This window comes from Muntiacus reevesi, chromosome 14 (genome assembly GCF_963930625.1).
Source record: "Muntiacus reevesi chromosome 14, mMunRee1.1, whole genome shotgun sequence".
NCBI classification, from domain to species: Eukaryota; Metazoa; Chordata; class Mammalia; order Artiodactyla; family Cervidae; genus Muntiacus; species Muntiacus reevesi.
In genome coordinates this window covers 652,265-670,932 of record NC_089262.1, presented here as the reverse complement: position 1 = coordinate 670,932, position 18,668 = coordinate 652,265, and the positions used below count along the sequence as shown (strand labels likewise).

Genomic DNA, 18,668 nt, shown 5'->3' with positions numbered 1-18,668 from the left:
CTGTGAGCTGTGGTGGAATGGTGGCCTGCGTCCCCAAGGGGCTCCCTGGGAGGGTGACGGAGGGGGTGACACTAGGCGTGGGGAGGAGCTCGGCCAGGCTCGGGGGGTATGTGAGCCTTTCCCTCAGCTCGGGTGCCCTCCTGTCTGGGGGCTGGAGCGGTGACGAGCCCACACGGTGGGTTCAGTTGAGGCCTCCCCCTGGGGGCTCCCCGGATCCTTGCCCCCGCCACCCAGCGGACGCCTCCATCAGGACAGGATCAGGCCCCTTATGCGTAATCTCACTTTCCTCAGACACTCCCCTCGGCCGGCTGCGTGGTCCCAGACACGGGGCCCCGGGAGTGCGGGTCCCGCTGCAGAAGGGAGAGTCAGATGGAAAGGAGTGGGAGAGGAAAGACAGGTGACGGGCGAGGCCCGCTTTTCCCTGTCCCCCCGCCCAGGGACCTCACCAGCAGCCCCCACCGGAGGCCAAGACCCATCCCGCACTTCGCCGGGAGCTTGGGGCAGTGGTGCGGGGCGGGGGCCCTCCGTGGACGCAGCAGACCCGCAGTCCTGCACGGCCCCTCAGGCTGGAGCTTGTCTGCCTCTCGTTTAGACAACACTTAGGCCAAGACTATGAAAGACAGTGATTTATTCAGACACGTACACACGACACCCACAAAACCCAAATTTCTAACAATTTGCAAAACATCAAGTCTGTGAAAGAACCCCTCACCAAGAGACAGAGAAAGACGGCCAAGCCCCACCCAGGTCACGTCTGGGAGTGTGTCTCCCCTCCATGTACCCCGGGGGCGGGGTGGGGTGTATCTAAGTGGTCCTGAGCAGTTTTCCCAACAGGGTTGGACAGCTCTGGGAGTAGAGGAAGTGGGTCCCAAGGATGCCTGGCCAGGAGTCTCCCACCCACCACTTGGCTCTCTGGTCCTGCACAGAGAATCCTCGGAAAGTCCAATTTAACATAAACTTGCAGATTTTTGCATGGAAAGTGGAGGTGACCGGTTCTTGGAAACAAACACCCAAGTTCACGTAACTTTGGATCAGGTTGGGTGTGGCATCCCGTCCCCCACGGGAGGGAGGCACCAACGCCGGCTTCAATAAGCAGCAGCAGGTGGACAGTCCCCCTGCCCTCACGGTCCTTGATGTCTCTCGGGACGCATGGACGGTCCTCCACCTCGGTGGCCAAGGCTGAGTTATCCTACAACCCGTCTTTTCCAACATCTGGGTAAATATTCACGCAGCTAAAGTCCTCTCAAGAATGTACAAAGTGTGATGGGGAGGTCTGCCTTAAGTCACCCGAGCTGAGTTTTATTTAACTGCTCATCTATTGCTGGCAGCCAGATGCAGGGATTAAGCAGATCAGCCTTCACACCGCCCGGGTGTGGCCAAGACGCTGTCGGACAGGTGGGGCCCCACCGGCCTGGCCAAGTTCTCTCAAGCTCACTGGCCTCTTCTGGACGGGCCTGAGAAGGGTGCTCCTGGTCATGGGGTGAAAGCCCCAATCTCACCGCAAGAACCCCAAGGTCACAGGGGACCTCGAGAGGAAAGGGCGGAGGCACCAAGACTGGATCCAAGGGGCCGAGATGAGCGGGCCGTGCACAGCAGCCCCCACCCCCACGGCAGCTGACTCTCCGGGAGCGGGGCGGAGATGGACTGCCCGTCAGCTCCGCAGGCCCTGCTAGCAGGAGTGTGTGCTGCAAGGCAGCGCATGCACACACATGCACACACACAGCTGTGCGCACACACGTAAGCACGCGCACACAGGCACAGTACACAGATGCTTGCACACTGGGACACACACACGCACACACACACATGCAGACACACACACACATGCAAACACACTCACACATGCAAATACACTCACACTGGCTCATGTACACACCTGCTCACACATGTGCTCATGTGCACATATACACATGTGCACACTCACATGAACAATACCCACAGACACACACACCCCCATGTATACACGCTCCCGCACATGCACCCTCACAAAATACACACATGTGCAGCCCACTCCCTCCTCAGACACCACCCCTACCCCACAGGCTGGGCTGCCTAGGACCACAGGTCACCGTTCACTGAGGCCGCAGACACTGCACTGACAAGTGCCCGCTGGTCCCCTGGCCTCTGGAAGAAGTTCCTGATCAGCTTGTAGATGGCGAAGCAGGGGATGACCAAGCAGGGGACCCCAGCAACAACGACCACCACAGCATACACCCAGCCCGGGTACTTGATCTCCTTGGATTTGGGAAATCCCTCCTGGAGAGAGAGCGGCCTTGGGTGAGCAACCAGGCAGCCGGGGCCTCCCTTGAGGCAAGGTGCCCACCCCTCGTGATTCCCTCCTGGCTTCTAGAGGGAGGGGGAGCCTGCCCCTTTCCACCCCAGAGGCCCAGGACTCACATAGGCTGGGTCCCAGATGTTGTATGTCAGCTCCTCCCTGACCTCGATCACGAAGAAGAACAGGAAGATGGCCAGCATAAGCAGGGGGCTCACCACTCTCCACGTGACCTGCCAGAAGATGTTGGGCTTGTGGCCGATCATGAACTCGATGTCCCTGTTGAACCTGGAAGCAGAGGCCGAAGGGCCTTTAGTCCCCGGAAGGCAGAGGAAGGCAGAGAGCGGCAGCCTCTCCATGCCTGGAGAGACGGTCTCTGTTCTGCGATGCTGCACTCTGACCTTTCACATCCATCTTGGCAGCCACGCCTTCTCTGGGAAGCCCCGCCATCTTGCGGTGCTACTGCCGGGCTGGATCCGTGGACTCTCGTCAGAGGCCACATCCTCCTCAGCCCCAGGCAGAGCTGCTGGGGACTGAGGAAGGGAGCTGTCCGGCTCCCTGTCTCAGTCTCCTGGCAGGGCAGTGGCTCTGACCCTAGGCACCCTCACCAGCACTCTTAGTGGTGCAGCACTGGGGGTCTTAACGGGGCCGCCTCCACAGGCTTGTGCATTTAACCTTAATTGATTCACCAGATCGTTTATGGAGCAGTGGTGAGTCCAACTCCTATTAAGAACACAGTGCCAATCCGTGATGCCCTGAATGACTGGCCCAGGGATGGCTGACCCTGCCGCACTTGTCCGCCTGTCTTCGCCTGAGCCTCTGTCTGGCAGAGGAACCCTGCTCACACCCCTGGGAGCAGGCCCGGCAGAGCAGTGGGGCTGGAGTAAAACACCAGCTCCCTCCATCCTCCAGGCAGGGTCCTGGGAGGGGTCCTGGGGAAGCCCCTCGGCCCACAGCAAACCTGTGCACCGTCCTGCCTTCTCCCATTCGCCCCGAGGCCAAGCTGCCTCCTGCTGCTGCTGTCAGGGCCCTTCCCGAGGCCTGGGGGGAGGCATCTGGATGCTGCAGAGGGCGCGGTCTGCACCCCGCCCTCCACCCCGCGCGAGCTTCATGGCCTCTCCGTTGCCCTCCCAGGGCCAGGCCACCCCCACACCACGTCGGACAGAAGAAACACCTGCGCGGCCCTGCGTGCGCCCCCCGTGGGGTTCCCCATCCCCGGCCCCCACCTGTCTACGCCGTACACGTAGACCACGGAGAACATCTCGAAGAAGGCGATGACGAGCAGGGGGATGGAGCCCGCGTAGCTGTCCAGAAGAGACAGCCAGTACTGGCCGGAGTTCAGTGTGAAAATGAAGGCGACGAGGTACGTCCCCAGGCAGATGAGGCCTGTGGCGGCAGAGGGCGGGGGTGCGGTCACGGGCGTCTGCCCCCACGCCCGCTGCAGTCTCCCTCTGGCCGCTGCGCCACGGCCTCGATCCCCACCGTGCCCCGCAAGCCGGTCCTCCTGGCCCCGCCCACGGCCCCGCCCACGGCCCCGCCCACAGTGCCCACAAACCCCGCCCACAAGCCCACAGGCCACAGACCCGCCCACAGACCCGCAGGCCTCACGATCCCCACAGACCCCGCCCACGCAGCCTTGCCCACAGTGCCCACAGGCCCGGCCCACACCCCGCCCACAATCCCACAGGCCGCGCCCACACCCCGCCCACAACCAAGGCCCCGCCCACCAACCCACAGGCCGCGCCCACCTGCCACAGGCCCCGCCCACGGCCCCGCCCACAGTGTCCACAGGCCCCGCCCACAAGCCCACAGGCCACAGACCCGCCCACAGACCCGCAGGCCTCACGATCCCCACAGACCCCGCCAACCTGTGAGCAGCTCCTTGGGACACTTTTTGGGGATGACTCTGAGGTCGTGCAGGGGCACGACCACACCCTCCATGTTGCCGAACATGGACGACAGGCCCAGGCAGAAGAGCATGATGAAGAAGAGGACGGACCAGAGGGGCGCCACTGGCATCTTGGTGATGGCCTCGGTGAAGACGATGAAGGCCAGCCCGGTGCCCTCCACGCCCTGCAGGGCAGCGGGCGTGTCACCGGGGCCCTCCGAGGTGCCCGCTGGTCGGTCTGGCCCTGACCCTGGACGGCTCCGCACCCGCCAGGCCGGCACCCACGCAGTGTGGCTGCTGCGAGCCATTCTGTGGAGTGACCGCAGCTCTGGCCTTTTAGCTCCAGGTGCATTTTAAAAGGCTGAACTGGTTACATCACTGGGAAGTTGACCACACTGTCCGGCGGTGTTTGGGGCCCCGTGAAGCCCAGACAGAGGTGTTCGGCAGAAGGGCATGGACTGCCATCTGCTCACCAGGGGGAGTCCCCCGCCCTGCCCCGCCCACAGCCGAGGCCATTGTGCGGACTGACTGCAGCGGGCCTGAGCGAGTCCCCGAAACAGACCCCCTGGAAGTGCGCCCACAGTGCTCAGAGCGGCCCGCGGGGCAGGTAGCGCCATAAACCTGCTCGTGGGTGCCTAATGACCACACTCTGCGTGGAGTGGCCCACACAGGTGACTGAGGCCTCGGGCACTGGGCCCCCCTTCTTAGGGCTCAGGGTTCCCGGGAGTTGAAGTTCCGCAGAGAGCCCTGAGCTCGGAGGGGCTGAATGAGGAGCCAGTGGGTCCGGGGGGATCCCACAGGATCCCCCTTGCGGCATCTGCCCACATTCCTGGGACGCAAGGACTCAGAGCCGTGGGGAGGCTGAGGGGGGTCGTCCCAGCACCGTGGAGCCCGCATCGCAGAGGAGCAGTCCGGGAGGTCTAACAGCCTGTACCCGTGGGAAAGCGGAAGTCCGTCAGCACTGCCCAGGGCTGGGGCGGGCGCTCACGGCTGATGGAAGACTACCAGGGGTGCAGGAGGGCATAAACCGACCACGTAAACTCACTAAACCCCCACAACTGAGCTTCTAGGCAAGAACTGGCACCTCGAGATGGTCTCTTTTTAAAAGGAAGGGAGATTGAGACTTGCAGCCCCTGTGACGTTCCCCGGAGAGAGCCAGGCAGGGAGGACCCTCTGCTGTGTCCTCTCCTAACAAGATGGTGCTGTCGCTGGAGAAGCAGTGCCAGGCCTTCAAAATGCTCAACACGCCCCTGAAAGGCGCGGCTCCCAATAAGAGAACTGCAAAGCTAAGACTAGTAGATGCCAGCCTACGAGCAATCACAGCAGCAAATGTCGCTTGTCCTGGGGGCTGGCACTTGCGCTTGTGTGCATCCCGGGAGCCTGATGGCCACCAGTGATTTCAGGACAGCGACGACAACTCTGACCTTTGTGTAGCAGAATTATGGTAAGATCGGACCATGGGGTGTTTCTGTGTGTTTGACATGAGGCCACGGGAGAGGTCAGGCCCATGGAGGGCATCTCATGGCCTCACGCGCGGGGCTCGTGGCCCAGTAGGTGCTGGTGCCCTAGACCCAGTGTCTGAACCCCGCGGGGCAGGACGGCCAGGGTGGGCGGCCATGTGGCACGGGGCAGGTCTGTCCTAATTGGACTTCCAGGCGAGGCTCAGTGTCCACCCCAGGTGCCCGCTGCCCTGGCCCTACCTCTGAGAGGAAGGCATCCATGTCGCAGGTCTGGAACTTGAGCTTGGCGTAGGCCACGGGGTCGGAGGCGTTGCACCACTGCTGCATCTCAGCAAAGTTCTCCTGCGTCACGTTGCCTTCGGGCAAGTCGAATCCGTTGATGAGCGTCAGGATGTTCCTGGAAAGAGAGCAAGGCTGACACCAGTCCGGGCGGGCTCCTCGGAGGCGGAGGAGGGGGTGAGGCCACCACAGCTGCCAGGGTGCCCGCTGGCCGCTCACGTGCTGAAGCAGTCATCGTAGCGCTCGGTGGCCCGGAAGCCAATGATGGAGTAGACCACGGTGGCCGCGTACACGGACGTGAAGCCGTTGATCACAGACACGATGACCGAGTCCATCTCGCAGTTGTTGCTGTGGACGGAAGCGGCATCAGTGAGCACAGGCCGGAGGGCGTGGTGTCCACCTGGCCAGCCCGCGTCGGCACAGGTGGTCAGAGCTGCATCTTGGGTCAGCCGGACAGGCTGAGCCGCCGCTGGGCGGGGTGGGGGGGCTCGCCGAGCACCAGGTGACGGCCCCCACGCCTGCTGCAGCCTGCTAGCCCCTCGGTGCTCCCATGCCCTGGGGACCCCGGAGCTGGGGCTGAAGACCCTGTGTTCAGGTCCCCGCTCGGCCGGCGTCTGCTCTGGGCTCAGGAGGTGATGCATCAGCCCTGCTCATGCAGGACAGCCTGGACCTTCTGACCACCAGCCACAGAGGCCTCGAAGAGGCGGCCTGGGCCTGGTGCCCCCATCCCCAGGCCTGGACGCCTCCCTCCCCCTCCTCCCCCCTCCCTGCCGCCACAAACGCTGCCGTCCCCCAGCTCACCCCAGGCCTTCATGGCTGAGGACGCCCACCTCCACCTCACCGCCTAAAGCCTCCCTCAGCTCGGTGCATGACCCCTGACCTCCCACCCGCTGAGGCACCATCCTTCCAGGTGCTTCCGTCAAGAACCCCCAGGGAAACGCAAACCAGACCCCAGTGAGGGGCTTCCCTGGTGGCGCAGCGGATGGGAGCCCGCCTGCCAGCGCAGGGGCACACAGGCTCGATCCCTGGTCTGGGAGGGTCCTGCAGGTTGCAAGCAACCAAGCCCGTGAACCACAAGAGAAGATACTGCTCGCTGCAACTGGAGAGAGCCCACACAACGCAACAAAGACCCAGGGCAGGCGGGAAAAAAAAATAATACCAAAAAACTAACGCAAAGCTCAGTGGGCTGCCTCACCCACCCCGCGGCCGGAACCCAAGCATCTGAGAGCATGGGCGTGGGCGAGGGCGGGGAGGACCCAGGCTCCCACTCGGCCCTACGGGGGCTGCAAGGGGGCAGCGGCTGTCAGACAGTTAGACCTGGAACCGCCACGAGGCCCATGCTCCGCCTCGGGGCACACACGGGGGGAACGAAAACAGGTGCCCACGGAGCCCGAGCACAGATGTTCTCAGCAACCAGAAAGCAGGGACGGCCCAGCGAGGCCCGTCTGCAGGCCAAGGACGAGCCGGCCTCAGGGGAGAGACGGACATGCGCCAAGGATGAGCCGGCCTCGGGAGAGAGACGGACACGCAGGCCGAGGACAAGCCGGCCTCGGGAGAGACGGACACGCAGGCCAAGGTGCAGGGGGGCCGGGGGAATGCCTTCAGCTGGGAGCTGGCCTGCCTGCCTCTAGCCCCGCTGCCCACCATCCGGGAGACTTGGACTGGCATCCCTGGAGACTGCCCAACCCCTGCAGCCTTACAGCAGGTCCGACGGGGAGACCGAAGCTCCAAGCGCCACGCGCCTGGAGGAGCTGCCCCCCTGCTCCCCGTGGGACCCCTGTCCAGCGTACTCACTGGACAGGGTTGTAGCTGGAGAAGGAGATGAGGCCCCCGAAGGCCAGGGAGAAGGAGTAGAAGACTTGGGCCCCCGCATCCAGCCAGGTGACCGGGTTGGCCAGCTCCGTGACCTGCAGCCAAACAGAGACCCTCAGCCGTGTACCACGGGATGTGGGGGGGCGGCACCCAGGAGGGGCATCCAAGGAGGGCACAGGAGCCTGGAGGCGAGGTGACAGCTGAGGCCACTGAACAGAGGCCAGAGGGAAAACGACCCTGAGGCGACAGCTGGTGGCCCTCTGCCCCGAGCCACACGCGAGCTGGCGCGCACTGCCCGCGCAGGCCCGGCCGGCGTCCAGGGGCGCTGGACAGACATTCACAGCAGCCAGGGAGCGGGAACAGCCCAGGAGGTGCTGGTCTGGTGTCCAGGGACCAGCGGGGGCATGGAGCCAGGGGTGGGCAGGCAGCTCAGACTCACGTTGGGCGTGAAGAGGAAGACGATGCCATTGGTGGCTCCCTTGAGCGTCAGGCCCCGGATGAGAAAGATGGTGAGGACTACGTAGGGCAGCGTGGATGTGACGTACACGGCCTGCGGGAGGCGGCGGCCGTGGGCCGGGGGCCGGGCAGGGTGGGGCCACCGCCGGAAGGAGGGCTGGCCCCGGACCGCGCCCCCTCCTCCCGCGCCCTGGCCCCAGCCTCCCCCTCTGGTTTCCGTGTCCTCTCGTGACCACGGTCACTGTTCAGCTCCCGCCACCCGGACGGGCACCACTGTCGCCCCCGCCTGCGGCTTCTGAAGCGTGTGTCTGGGAGCCGGCTGGCCCAGCACTGAGTCTGGGGCGCGGCCCTGGGCCACCAGCAAAGGCTGCCCAGGCAGAGGGCGGGGGGTCGGACCCTCGAGATGCTAAAGGGGCCGCCCCGTCCCCCAGAGCGCCCACCTTCCCCGTGGTCTCGATGCCCCGGATGGTGCACACGTAGAGCACGCTCCAGGCGCACGTCAGGGCCAGCAGGATCCACCACTGCACGGAGCCCGAGTCGTCGATGGAGGTGGAGATGTTGAGGGTCTCGCGGTACCAGAAGTAGTCCACGGAGGAGCTGCGGGCACACTCCTCCACGTAACCTGACGCCGTACCACACCAGTGAGGGCCACGAGAGCGTGGGCCCAGGGCACCGACCCCAGGACACACTGAACTTGTGCACACACGTGTGTGCACACCCACACGGACATACCCAACAGGCAGCACCACAACACACTTACACACGTGTGTGCACACCCACGTAGATACACGCAATGGACATGTCCACAACATACTCACACGTGTGTGCACACCCACAGATACATGCAACAAACAGCACACACAATGCACTTATACACGTGTGCACACTCACACTCAGCAGACAGCAGGCACCACATACATACGTGTGCACACCCACACAGGAATACCAACAGACAACATGCACAATGTACTTACACGTGCACACCCACAAAGACGCACACAACAGAGAGAATTCACTATGTGCACACGTGTGTGTATGCACGCCCACAGAGACACACCCAACAGCATGCACAACACACATGTATGTACACACACGCACACTTTCATGCACTCATGTGCACATGAACATACTTGTAGGCACACATAAGCATGCACAAACCAGACTTGCATGTATAGTCAAGTGCAGACCCGTGCACACACTCGTGCACACAGGGAGCGTGCACAGCGGGCCTTGACGGCCTGCCACTCCCCCAACCCCGCCCCACCCCAGCCCTGCCCCAGGCAGGCGCAGACCCAGGGCTTAGCTGGGAGTCAGAGCCCTGGGCACGGCACTCAGTCACTCAGGAGGCCAGCAGTCTTTGGGGGTCTCAAGCCAGACTCTGCACCGGGTGGCTCTGTTCAGCCTCACGCACTCTCTCTGCTCTAGACCTAGCATCTCAGGGTCCTGGTTGCTCCCCTGGGCTCATGGGACCCCAGTGAGACCCCGCCAAGGCAGGAGCGGTCTAATCCTGGCAGACCCTCCCGCCCTACCCCGCCCACATCCCCTGAAGGGCCCCGGGTGCAGCCAGGGAGGCCAAGGAGCAGGTCTGCCCCCTACTGTGTTTGAGTTTTTGCTACACTTGAGCGACGACCACGTGGCTGTCAGAGATTCAGGGGGCGCTGCTCACAGGCCAGCCCCCCCCCAGCCCGCCCAGGGCTCACCTGTCTTGTTGGCGTTGAGTGGACACTGGCTCCAAGGCAGGGGCTCCTGGAAGGAGTTGAAGAAGTACCACATGACCCAGGCGATGATGGTGTTGTAATAAAGGCCCACCATGAAGGACACGAACATGGACGCGATGCCTGGGGGAGGGGACGTCAGTGCTGGGGCGAGCCACTGCTGACGCGGGGGTCGTTGCGAGGTTGGGGGTCCCTGCTGACGCGGGGGTCGCTGCGAGGTTGGGGGTCCCTGCTGACGTGGGGGTCGCTGCGAGGTTGGGGGTCCCTGCTGACGCGGGGGTCGCTGCGAGGTTGGGGGTCACTGCGAGGTTGGGGGTCCCTGCTGACGCGGGGGTCGCTGCGAGGATGGGGGTCCCTGCTGACGCGGGGGCCGCTGCGAGGATGGGGGTCCCTGCTGACGCGGGGGTCGCTGCGAGGTTGGGGGTCCCTGCTGACGTGGGGGTCGCTGCGAGGATTGGGGGTCCCTACTGGAGTGGGGGTCACTGCTGACCCCAGGGACCCAGGACAGCCTCTGCAGCCCACCCTCCACCCCCACGGGAGTCTAAGAAAGGGGCGGCAGCAGCCTCAGGGTGGGGGCGCGCAGACCCGGGCTGTCTCCTCCCTGAAACCTGAAGGGAACAGCGGGCGGCGCGTGCGGCCAGCACGGACCCCAGGCTGGGCCCGGGCGCGGACGCACCTACGCCCTTGAGGGCCGGGTGGATGGCGCTCCAGACGCCCACGCTGCCCTTGCGCAGCCGCTGCCCGATGGCAAACTCCAGGTGCAGCAGCGGGATCCCCTCCAGGACCAGCAGGATGAGGAACGGAATCATGAAGGCTCCTGCGGGGCGGCGCGGGGGCGTGGTCAGGGCGGGGCCCTGGGTGGCCACGTGACGAGGATGCCGCCTTTGGCCACGCCCGTGACGGTCCTCGGCGTTGCTTGGGGGGGCTCGTGCCGCCTCCTCGCGGGGGCCGGCTTGTCCGCGGCCCCCGCAGGACGCTGCCTGACCCCCTGTCCCTGGAGAGCTGGGATGGCGTCCGCGTGCGGGAGGAGCCCAGGGAGGGGCACGCGCCGGGGTGAGCCCCTGGGGGTGCGGGCCCGTGGCACCCTCACTCGAGGCTGGGGAAGGGGCAAAGGCCAGGAGCTCCGAGGCCGGCCCAGGCCCCGCACAGAAAGGGGTCTGCATCTGAGCCCTGGGGACCCCGCTGTGGGCCAGGGAGCAGCGGGACCTGGGGTCTGTGTCTCCGCTCGCTGATGGGCCCCAGGGCCGGCCCGCCCCGAGCAGGGGCCCCGTGAACACCTGCCTTCGTGGTGCACGTGGGCCCACCATCCCAGACCCCCCAGGGGGTGAGCTCCCTCCCCAGGCCCCCTGACCCAGGCTCTGGGGGAGCCAGGGGGAGGGGGCCTTGTCCAGCGCACCCAGCCTGGCCCCATCTGAGCACAGTCCCGCTGAGATTAGCACAGGGACAGTTACCAAAGGTCACCGGCTCTAGAGCTGAAACTGGCCGATAAGGACTGGAAACACTTGCTTCAGGGCTTAAAAGTGGATTCAGGTCCAGTCTGAGGGGCCTGTGGTCAGGCTCCCTGGGCACCCGAACCGCCAGCAGTGGCCTGGGACGCCCGCCCTGAGGTCCCCCCGCCCTGTCCCGGGGTCTGGCGAGGCCCCCCCTCTGTTCGTGCAGCCCCGTCTCCCCGCCCTCCTCCGCTCACCTCCCCGCCCCGCCTCCACCTCCTGAAACACAGGTTCTCTGCTCCCCCTCGAGCAGCTTAGATCCCTCACTTGTGCCCGCGTCTCTCCCGGACGCCAGCCAGGCCGCAGCCTTCGCACACTGGCCTCCTGGGCAGCATGGGTGTCAGGCCTGAGCGGGAGGTCCCTACTGGCGTGGCACTGTGTATACGTGTGTATACACGTGAGTACATCAGTGTGTAGTGCATGTGCCTATCCACACGTGTGTGTGTTGTGTCCACGTGTATGCGAATGAGTGTGTATGTGTGAGCATGTGGGTGCCTCCACATGTATCCAGACACTTGGTGTAAGCGTGACACGTGTGTGCGAGTGTGCACAAGTGTGTACAAGTGTGCGCTTGTGTGTACAAGTGAGTGTGTCCTTGTGTATGTATGGGCGTGCATGGATGTACACATGTAAAGCTGAGGGTGTGTGTAGGTGTGTTTGAGAGTGTGACTGTGTGTACTCTTGTACCTGAGTGTGCGCGTGTGCGTGTGTGTGTGTGTTGAGGGGGACCTGGAACGCGTGTGCAGGGGGCTCCTAGTCTGCTGGCCCGGCTCCCCGCTTGGCTCCTGGGTTAATCCCTCGGCCTTTTCTCTTTCTCCTCCTCCATCTGCCTCCCTGGTGCCCTCTCGCTGGGGGCACGGGCCCCAGGGCCCGCGGCACTTTCTCCCACCTGTGGACCGCCCTCGGTCCCCATGCCAGGGAGCTGCGGGGCAGCGGGCTGCCGCCCACCTGGGGCTCCAGGCACAGGCTTCTTCCAGGGCTGGTGCTGTGTGGGGCGGGGAGCGGTGTGCCGAGGCTCAGGGGGCGAGGGTGTGGGCTGGGACATAAGGACAGGCACCAGGAACGGGCGTCCTCCAGGCCAGACGCCTCAATGGAGGGGAGCCAGCAGCCTTGGGTCTGGGGCTCAGCCAGCTGCGGGCTCAGCGCCTGTCCCTCTGTCCATGGAGGTAAAGGTGAAGTAAGATTTGCCTGTCTGAGGTTCTCAGGAGCTGGATTTGAAAACCTGTGGAGCAAAACCACCAAGAAAAAAAGATGCTCCCCATCCCATCCCTTCCTCTCATGATGCCACTTTTACTCCTGGACTCCCTGCCTCTTCACCGCCATTGGGAAACTCCTATTCATTCTTGAAAACCCCACTCATAAGACGGCCCCTCCTCCAGGAAGCCTCCCCTGTTCCCGTGGTCCTGGCACCTACACCAGCCCCCCAGCCACCCCCACAAGCTCCTGCAGGACCGGAGGTTCAGCTTCTACAGAGGCGGGAGGGTGGGGCCAGGACACGTCCACCGCAGTCCCCAGAGGTGGGCCGGGCCCAGCAAGCCCTCCATGTCCCCCGTGGTGGGCCCCGCCTGGCGGGCACCCCCAGCCCTGGCAGCACCAGCCGGAGGCAGGTCCTCGGCCCCTTGCTCTCTCCTGGATGGGCGGCTCTTGGCTCCCTTTGGAGGTTGGGTCTGCTGCGGGGGCGGGAATGGGAGTGTCAGAGGCGTGGGGCGGGCTGCAGGTCTTAGGAGGCAGGAAAGCAACGGAGTGCCCGGCGCCCGGTGGGTTCCAAAGGTCCCGGGAGATGAGAGAAGAGACCGTCAGCCCCGAGGGAGGACACACGTGCAGAGAGACGCGGGGGCAGGAGGGTGAACACGCCCTGGAGGGAGCAGGAGTTCTAGGAACTCAGGAAGTGCGGCGGGGTGGGGGAGGGAACTCGAGAGAGCCCCCTGGGGCGCAGGTCAAGCCCACCGCAGGCTTAGGTGGGGCACCTCTCCGCCTCTGAGTCTCCCAGGAGCGCCCGGCTTTTGTGACCACAGACCCTCAGCCACTTCCAGGAGGGAAACCCAGTGGAAACGGAGGCTGCTGCCCCCTGCCCTCCCCCGGCCCACAGCGTCCAGAACGGACAGGAGCCAAGGGGGCCTTCCTGCTCCCATGGGCGGGCTCTCCAGGACACCGCCTGCTTCCCCAGCCCTGCAGGGCCACGGGCCTCTCTTCCACTTCTCTGAAGCGCAGTGGGGAGCCACCGCCCGCCCTCACCCGTGGCCTCCCCTGCACCCCCACCCCACCGTTGGTCAGGACTCGGGCTGCTAGGCCGTGGAGCCGGCCCTCGAGGGGCGGGGGGCAAAGCCGCGTGGCATGTCCTGCCTCCCTTGGTCCCCTCTGCTGGCCGCCGGGGCCTGGTCCTTGCATGTCTGTGGGGGCCCAGGCGGCCTCCAAGTTACAGGCACCGGGCTCACACTGGGGAGTCCGGAGCCCGAGGCGCTGCCCAGAGGGCCTGGGGGCAGAGAGGAGGCCCAAGGCTGGCTCAGGGTCTAGGGTCACGACCCCTGGGCCCTGCACTTCCGAGGGCCCTACTCGGCCGGGTCCCCCAGGGCGGCGCCCAGCCCATGTGCACCTGCAGGCTTGCTGGATGGGCAGAGGTGGCGCCGTGCTGGGATGAACACAGCTGGATGGGGAGGCACCCCGGGTGGGCACACCTCCTGGCGCTGGGGAGGGCAGGATGGGGCTCGGGAGATGGAGAGAGGCAGCACCTGGCCTGCAGACCCCAGACTCGCGGTCAAGGGGTGGGCCGCAGCCTGCACGCTGCCCGCCTGCTGCCTCCACTCACAGGCGAGTGTGAGACCCCGGCTCGGCAGCCTGAAGGGGCGTTCACCCAGGGACACGGGAAGGCAGGCGCGTGCAGGCCTGGCGGCGGGGCCCAGCGAGGGGCACAGAGGACGGGAGGACAACCCTGGCCCGCGGGGGGCCGGGTGCGGGAGCCACGGGAGAGCCCCCACCTCCCTGAGCCCAGGGAGGCAGCAGACGGTCCTCCTCAAAGCCGAGCAAGCTGAGACCCACGCTCCATCCTGCCCGCCTGCCTTGGGAGCAAGCCTGCCTAGAGGGGCCAGCTCCTTCAGCCTCACAGGCCCGGCTGCCTGCCAGGGCGAGCGCAGGCCCCGGGGGAGTGCGGGAGGGCGGCCAGCCTGTGGGAGGCAGGGCACAGCGCCTGCTCACCGGACCGGGCTCCCGCTCAGGGGACCGAGACGACGCCACGGCCGGGGTCACGCGATGTGCACACGGCCGCTCACGGCCACCCCGAGCAAACGCCACAGAACACCGCTGACGGTCAAGCCTACATCGTGGGTCTTCATCGTGGCTCTCTCTACTTTTCTGTATAGACTTCCCCCCCCGCCCCATAATATAAAGTTAAAAATAAAGCAAAAATTCATTTACTTTTTAAATTATCCAAAACTCCTGGAAATAACTGGAGACTAACTAAGCTTTCGCCAAACCAGAACGGATGAGCAGGGATGGGAGGTCCCCTAAGACCCTCGAAGGCGGGCTCCTCAAGCCACACAGCTGCTCCGCTCCCCACAGCTGGGGCTTCGGGAATGGGAGTGTCACCCTGACAGGTCACCAGCCACCCCGCCTTGGCCTCAGGGATGGTCTCCTGGGTGTGGAGGGCGGGCCATTCAGGTCCTCTGCCCATCCCGCTGCCGCCAGAGGCCTTGGGACCTGGCCCGGAGCTGGCCCAGAGGACAGTGGACGGGCCTCCTGAGGGACAGGGGTGCAGGGGGCAGGGCTCTGACCCACGTGGGGGCCACGGCGTCCCCCTCCCCTGTGCTGGGGGCCAGCGTCCACGCAGCAGCGTCCTCCCAGGCCCCCCGGCTCCCAGTCAGTGTGCACCTGGCCTCCTGGGGGTCTGAGTTCCTGGTGTCTGCTCTGGCCAACTGCCCGGAAGACCCCTAAGCTGCTTCTAGCATGTTCGCCCTGAGAGTCCCTTCCCAGCTCTGGGGTCCATCCCCCTCTTCCCAGGGACCAGTGACGGGCCTCCACCCGCCAGCGGGGTCAATCCAGAGCAGCCCCCGAGTCCCACGCGCAGGGGAGCAGCCAGCCCTCCTCCTGGTCCCCGAGCTGGGGACCCTCCCCCAGGACGGCGCCTGAGGGGTCATGACTGGCACGTTGCAGAGGGAGGGGCAGCGGCCTCCCTGAGGGCCCTGCGGGCACAGGCTGACTCAGGCGGGAGCCCTGACCTCCTGGGCTCCCAGGGCCCCAGCCCCCGAGGTAGCAGCCTCAGTCCAGGAGGCGCCAGCTGGCCCAGAGGTTCTGACGACACACCTTCCCTCCCAGGCAGCTCGAGCCCTTGGCAGTTCAGGGGGGTCTCCGGGGAGACCCAGGGCGGCCCCTTCCACCTGCTCCTCTGGAGGACATGCAGGTCACAGAGCCGCAGGGAGCCGCAGTTTCTCCCCACGAGAGCTGGCTTGTGCCGCCCAAGGCGGGGTCAAGAGCTGCCAGAGCCAGGAGCATCCCCTTCCCGGGCCCAGCTCCCCGGGCCGGCGCGGGGCCAGAGGGACCACGGTGTGACCTCTGTCCCTGCAGCTCCCGCACAGCAGGAGGGCAGGTGGAGGAACGGGGCTGTGGGGACCCAGGCCCAGAGCCTGGTGGGTGGCGGGGCGCCTCAGCCCCCGTGGAGGGAGACCCCTGGGCTCCGGGCCAGGCCCCAAGGCCTCTGGCGGCAGCGGGATGGGCAGAGGCCCCACTCCTGCCCGGGATGCACGTGGTTTCTCAGGGGTCACCTGCGCCCAGCCCGGCCGCTCCTCTGTCCATCGGGGAGCTAAGTGCCTGCTGAAGCCAGGGTGCCCTTGATGACACAAGCTGGGCTCAGCCCGGTGCCCGCGTGGTGGGCTTACTGAGGGCTGGCCTCACCTTCCTCGCTGAGAGGAGGGGCCCCCCTGAGGAGCGGGGGGCCCCTCTGATGCCCCTGCCCGGGTCAGAGCAGATCCAGGGCCACGGGAGGGCTCCTGGGCCCAGCCCGCCCACCCCACACGACCTGGGATGCGGTGCCCCAGAGGATGTCTCTGCTGGCCTGCGCTCCGGCGGGAGCCCCGGGTGGGGTGCAGCCGCGGGGGTCGTCCCGCCCGCCGCCCGCCCGCCCGCCTACCTCCGCCGTGACTCTGGCACAGGTAGGGGAAGCGCCACACGTTGCCCAGGCCCACGCAGAAGCCCACGCAGGTCAGCATGTACTGCGCCTTGTTGTCCCACTTGGGCCGCGAGCTGCTCTCCTCCTGCTCGATGCGCTCCAGCTCGCCCAGCGACGGGATCCGGGCCTCCAGGCCGGGGTTGGGCAGCGCCAGCCTCACCATGGTGGTCCGGGCGGGTCTGTGAGCTCAGCGAGTGGCCACCGGCTGGAGACCTGGGGCTTTATAGGAAACCTTTGGCACCTCACCCCAGCACCTGGGCCGAAAGGAAGTGTCAGCAGATCCCAAGGGCGAGGCCGCCAGACTGTTAATGCCTTATCTGCAGAGGCGCCTGGACCCTCCGGCCTGGGCGGCCGTCAGCTCCGCCCCTGTGCAAACGGGACCCAGCGGCCCAGGTGAACCTGGCCCCCGACGCCCCCTGCACACACGGGGCACCCCAGCACTCCAGAGGCAGAGACCCCCGAAGGCAGATGCTGCCTGGCCCCCCGGGCTCTGAGCCGCTCCTCAGGGAGCGCGGCTTCAGCTGGGGGCCTCCAGGTGGGGCCCTAGTCCCTGTGGGTCCCCCGGGGACTCAGAGCCACCGCCCTGATGTCTCCTGTCCGCCGCCCGCCAGGAGGTGTGGCTTCTGTGCCTTCACTAGGAGCCTGGGCCGGGCACTGGGACAGGGCGGGAAGCGGGGTCCCCGCCCGCTGAGCGCAGCGGTCAGGCCGGGAGACTTGGGAGCCATCTGTGGGTCCAGAGAGCTGGGCGGCCCCCTTGGGGCGGTGGCCCCCCCGGCCTCCCAGCTGGGGCCACAAGAGGAGCACTCACGGGAGCTCCATCTAAGCCAGCCCTGAACCAGCCCTGCTGCCCACCCGCACGCCACTGTGTGGATCACACTGACATTCCCGGAATAGCTTGTCCAGGGAGGGCGGGTGGGGGTCATGGGAGGTGGGGGGGGGGGGTTGGGACCCTGACCTTTGCCCCCAGGATGGGGGAGGCGAGTCTGAGGAGGGAGGAAGCCCCAAGAGAGAGACCAGATACGCTTCCAGGGACATCTGGTTCCTGCAACAGACAGACTGGACGGCTGGGCCGGCGGGGGAGGCAGAGAGAGAGATAGTGAGAGAGAGAGAGAAAGACAGAGACAGAGAGAGAGAGAGAGTGACAGAGAGAGAGATGGAGGGAGACAGAGAGAGAGAGAGAGAGAGACAGTGAGACACAGAGAGAGACCCAGAGGCAGAGAGGGAGACAGAAACGCAAACAGAGCCCGGGTCAGAGCTGCTGGCAGGAGGCTGGGTGCGGCCCCCACGCTCCGGGCCCTGGAACCTCCACCAGCTCCCGAGACTCGAGGGCCGAAGGCCTCTGAGCCCGCTCACCTCGCCCCCCTCCAGCCGAGGCGCCTCCTGCTCCCCCGGGAATCAGGTCCACCCCCTCACGCAGGCGCCCGGCCCCGGCCCACGCCCCCTGACGCGCCCCCCGGGATGGGGACTCTGGCTCCCGGCTTGTGTCCTGCGTCCTGTATCCACTCCCCTCTTCCCGTCTGTTCACTCACGTTTGCCCCAACGACTTTTGTCACAAAACAAACATGTGCTCGATGAGGAAAATCGGAGACTTCCCGCCAGGAGCTTTCTCCTTATTCCACACAGTTTTCTAAGTATGAGTGACACATACTTACCCACCATGTGAAAACGTGCATGATTTTTAGTAAACTTTATATCTTGAGTGTTCCTTTCATTAAATTAAACATTTTTAAGCTTAAAATCAGATTTGTTTTATTGTTTACACTTTGTGAAACTTTTCTTTCAAACACTGTTTCTGATACGGAACATCCCATGCGCCCTGTCTGCTTGCCCACTGTTGCAGAAATGTTCCCTGATACGGCACGTCTCTGCCATTTGCAGTTTGTCCTCTTATAACTATTGCTGTGGTGTGTCTGTGAACACGCGTCTTTTGTTATTGACTGACACGTTGGTGACCTTTCATAAAGCGGGCAAATCCATGGAACCATCACCCGGATGAAGAGTGAGAACCTCAGGCTTCCCCGGTGGTCCTGGGCCAGGGACACAGGTCCGACCCCTGGTCCAGGAAGATCGCATGTGCTAAGGAGCAACCAGGAGCCGCAGCTACTGAAGCCCCTGCACCTCAGACCCCGCGCTCCTCG

At 65.1% G+C, this 18,668-nt stretch overlaps 1 protein-coding gene across 1 annotated transcript; it reads right to left on the bottom strand.

Moving 5' to 3' along the window:
* Positions 1-623: 623 nt before the first annotated feature.
* On the bottom strand, positions 624-17,195 carry SLC6A19 (solute carrier family 6 member 19). The gene is made up of 12 exons (XM_065905605.1): positions 16,492-17,195; positions 10,559-10,699; positions 9,868-10,005; positions 8,608-8,789; positions 8,151-8,261; positions 7,694-7,806; positions 6,119-6,247; positions 5,861-6,017; positions 4,141-4,345; positions 3,499-3,658; positions 2,398-2,560; positions 624-2,256 (listed from the first exon to the last, which is right to left on the bottom strand). The coding sequence occupies exons 1-12, from the start codon at positions 16,691-16,693 to the stop codon at positions 2,053-2,055; spliced, it is 1,905 nt and encodes a 634-aa protein (XP_065761677.1). The 5' UTR covers positions 16,694-17,195; the 3' UTR covers positions 624-2,052.
* Positions 17,196-18,668: the final 1,473 nt, after the last annotated feature.

Excerpts from the sequence above, each read along its gene's own strand:
- SLC6A19 (XM_065905605.1), bottom strand. The coding sequence starts at position 16,693 with ATGGTGAGGCTGGCGCTGCCCAACCCCGGCCTGGAGGCCCGGATCCCG. Across the intron at positions 6,018-6,118 it reads TACGATGACTGCTTCAGCAC|GAACATCCTGACGCTCATCA; the intron begins GTGAGCGGCCAG and ends CTCTCTTTCCAG. Across the intron at positions 2,561-3,498 it reads TACGTGTACGGCGTAGACAG|GTTCAACAGGGACATCGAGT; the intron begins GTGGGGGCCGGG and ends CTCTGCTTCCAG.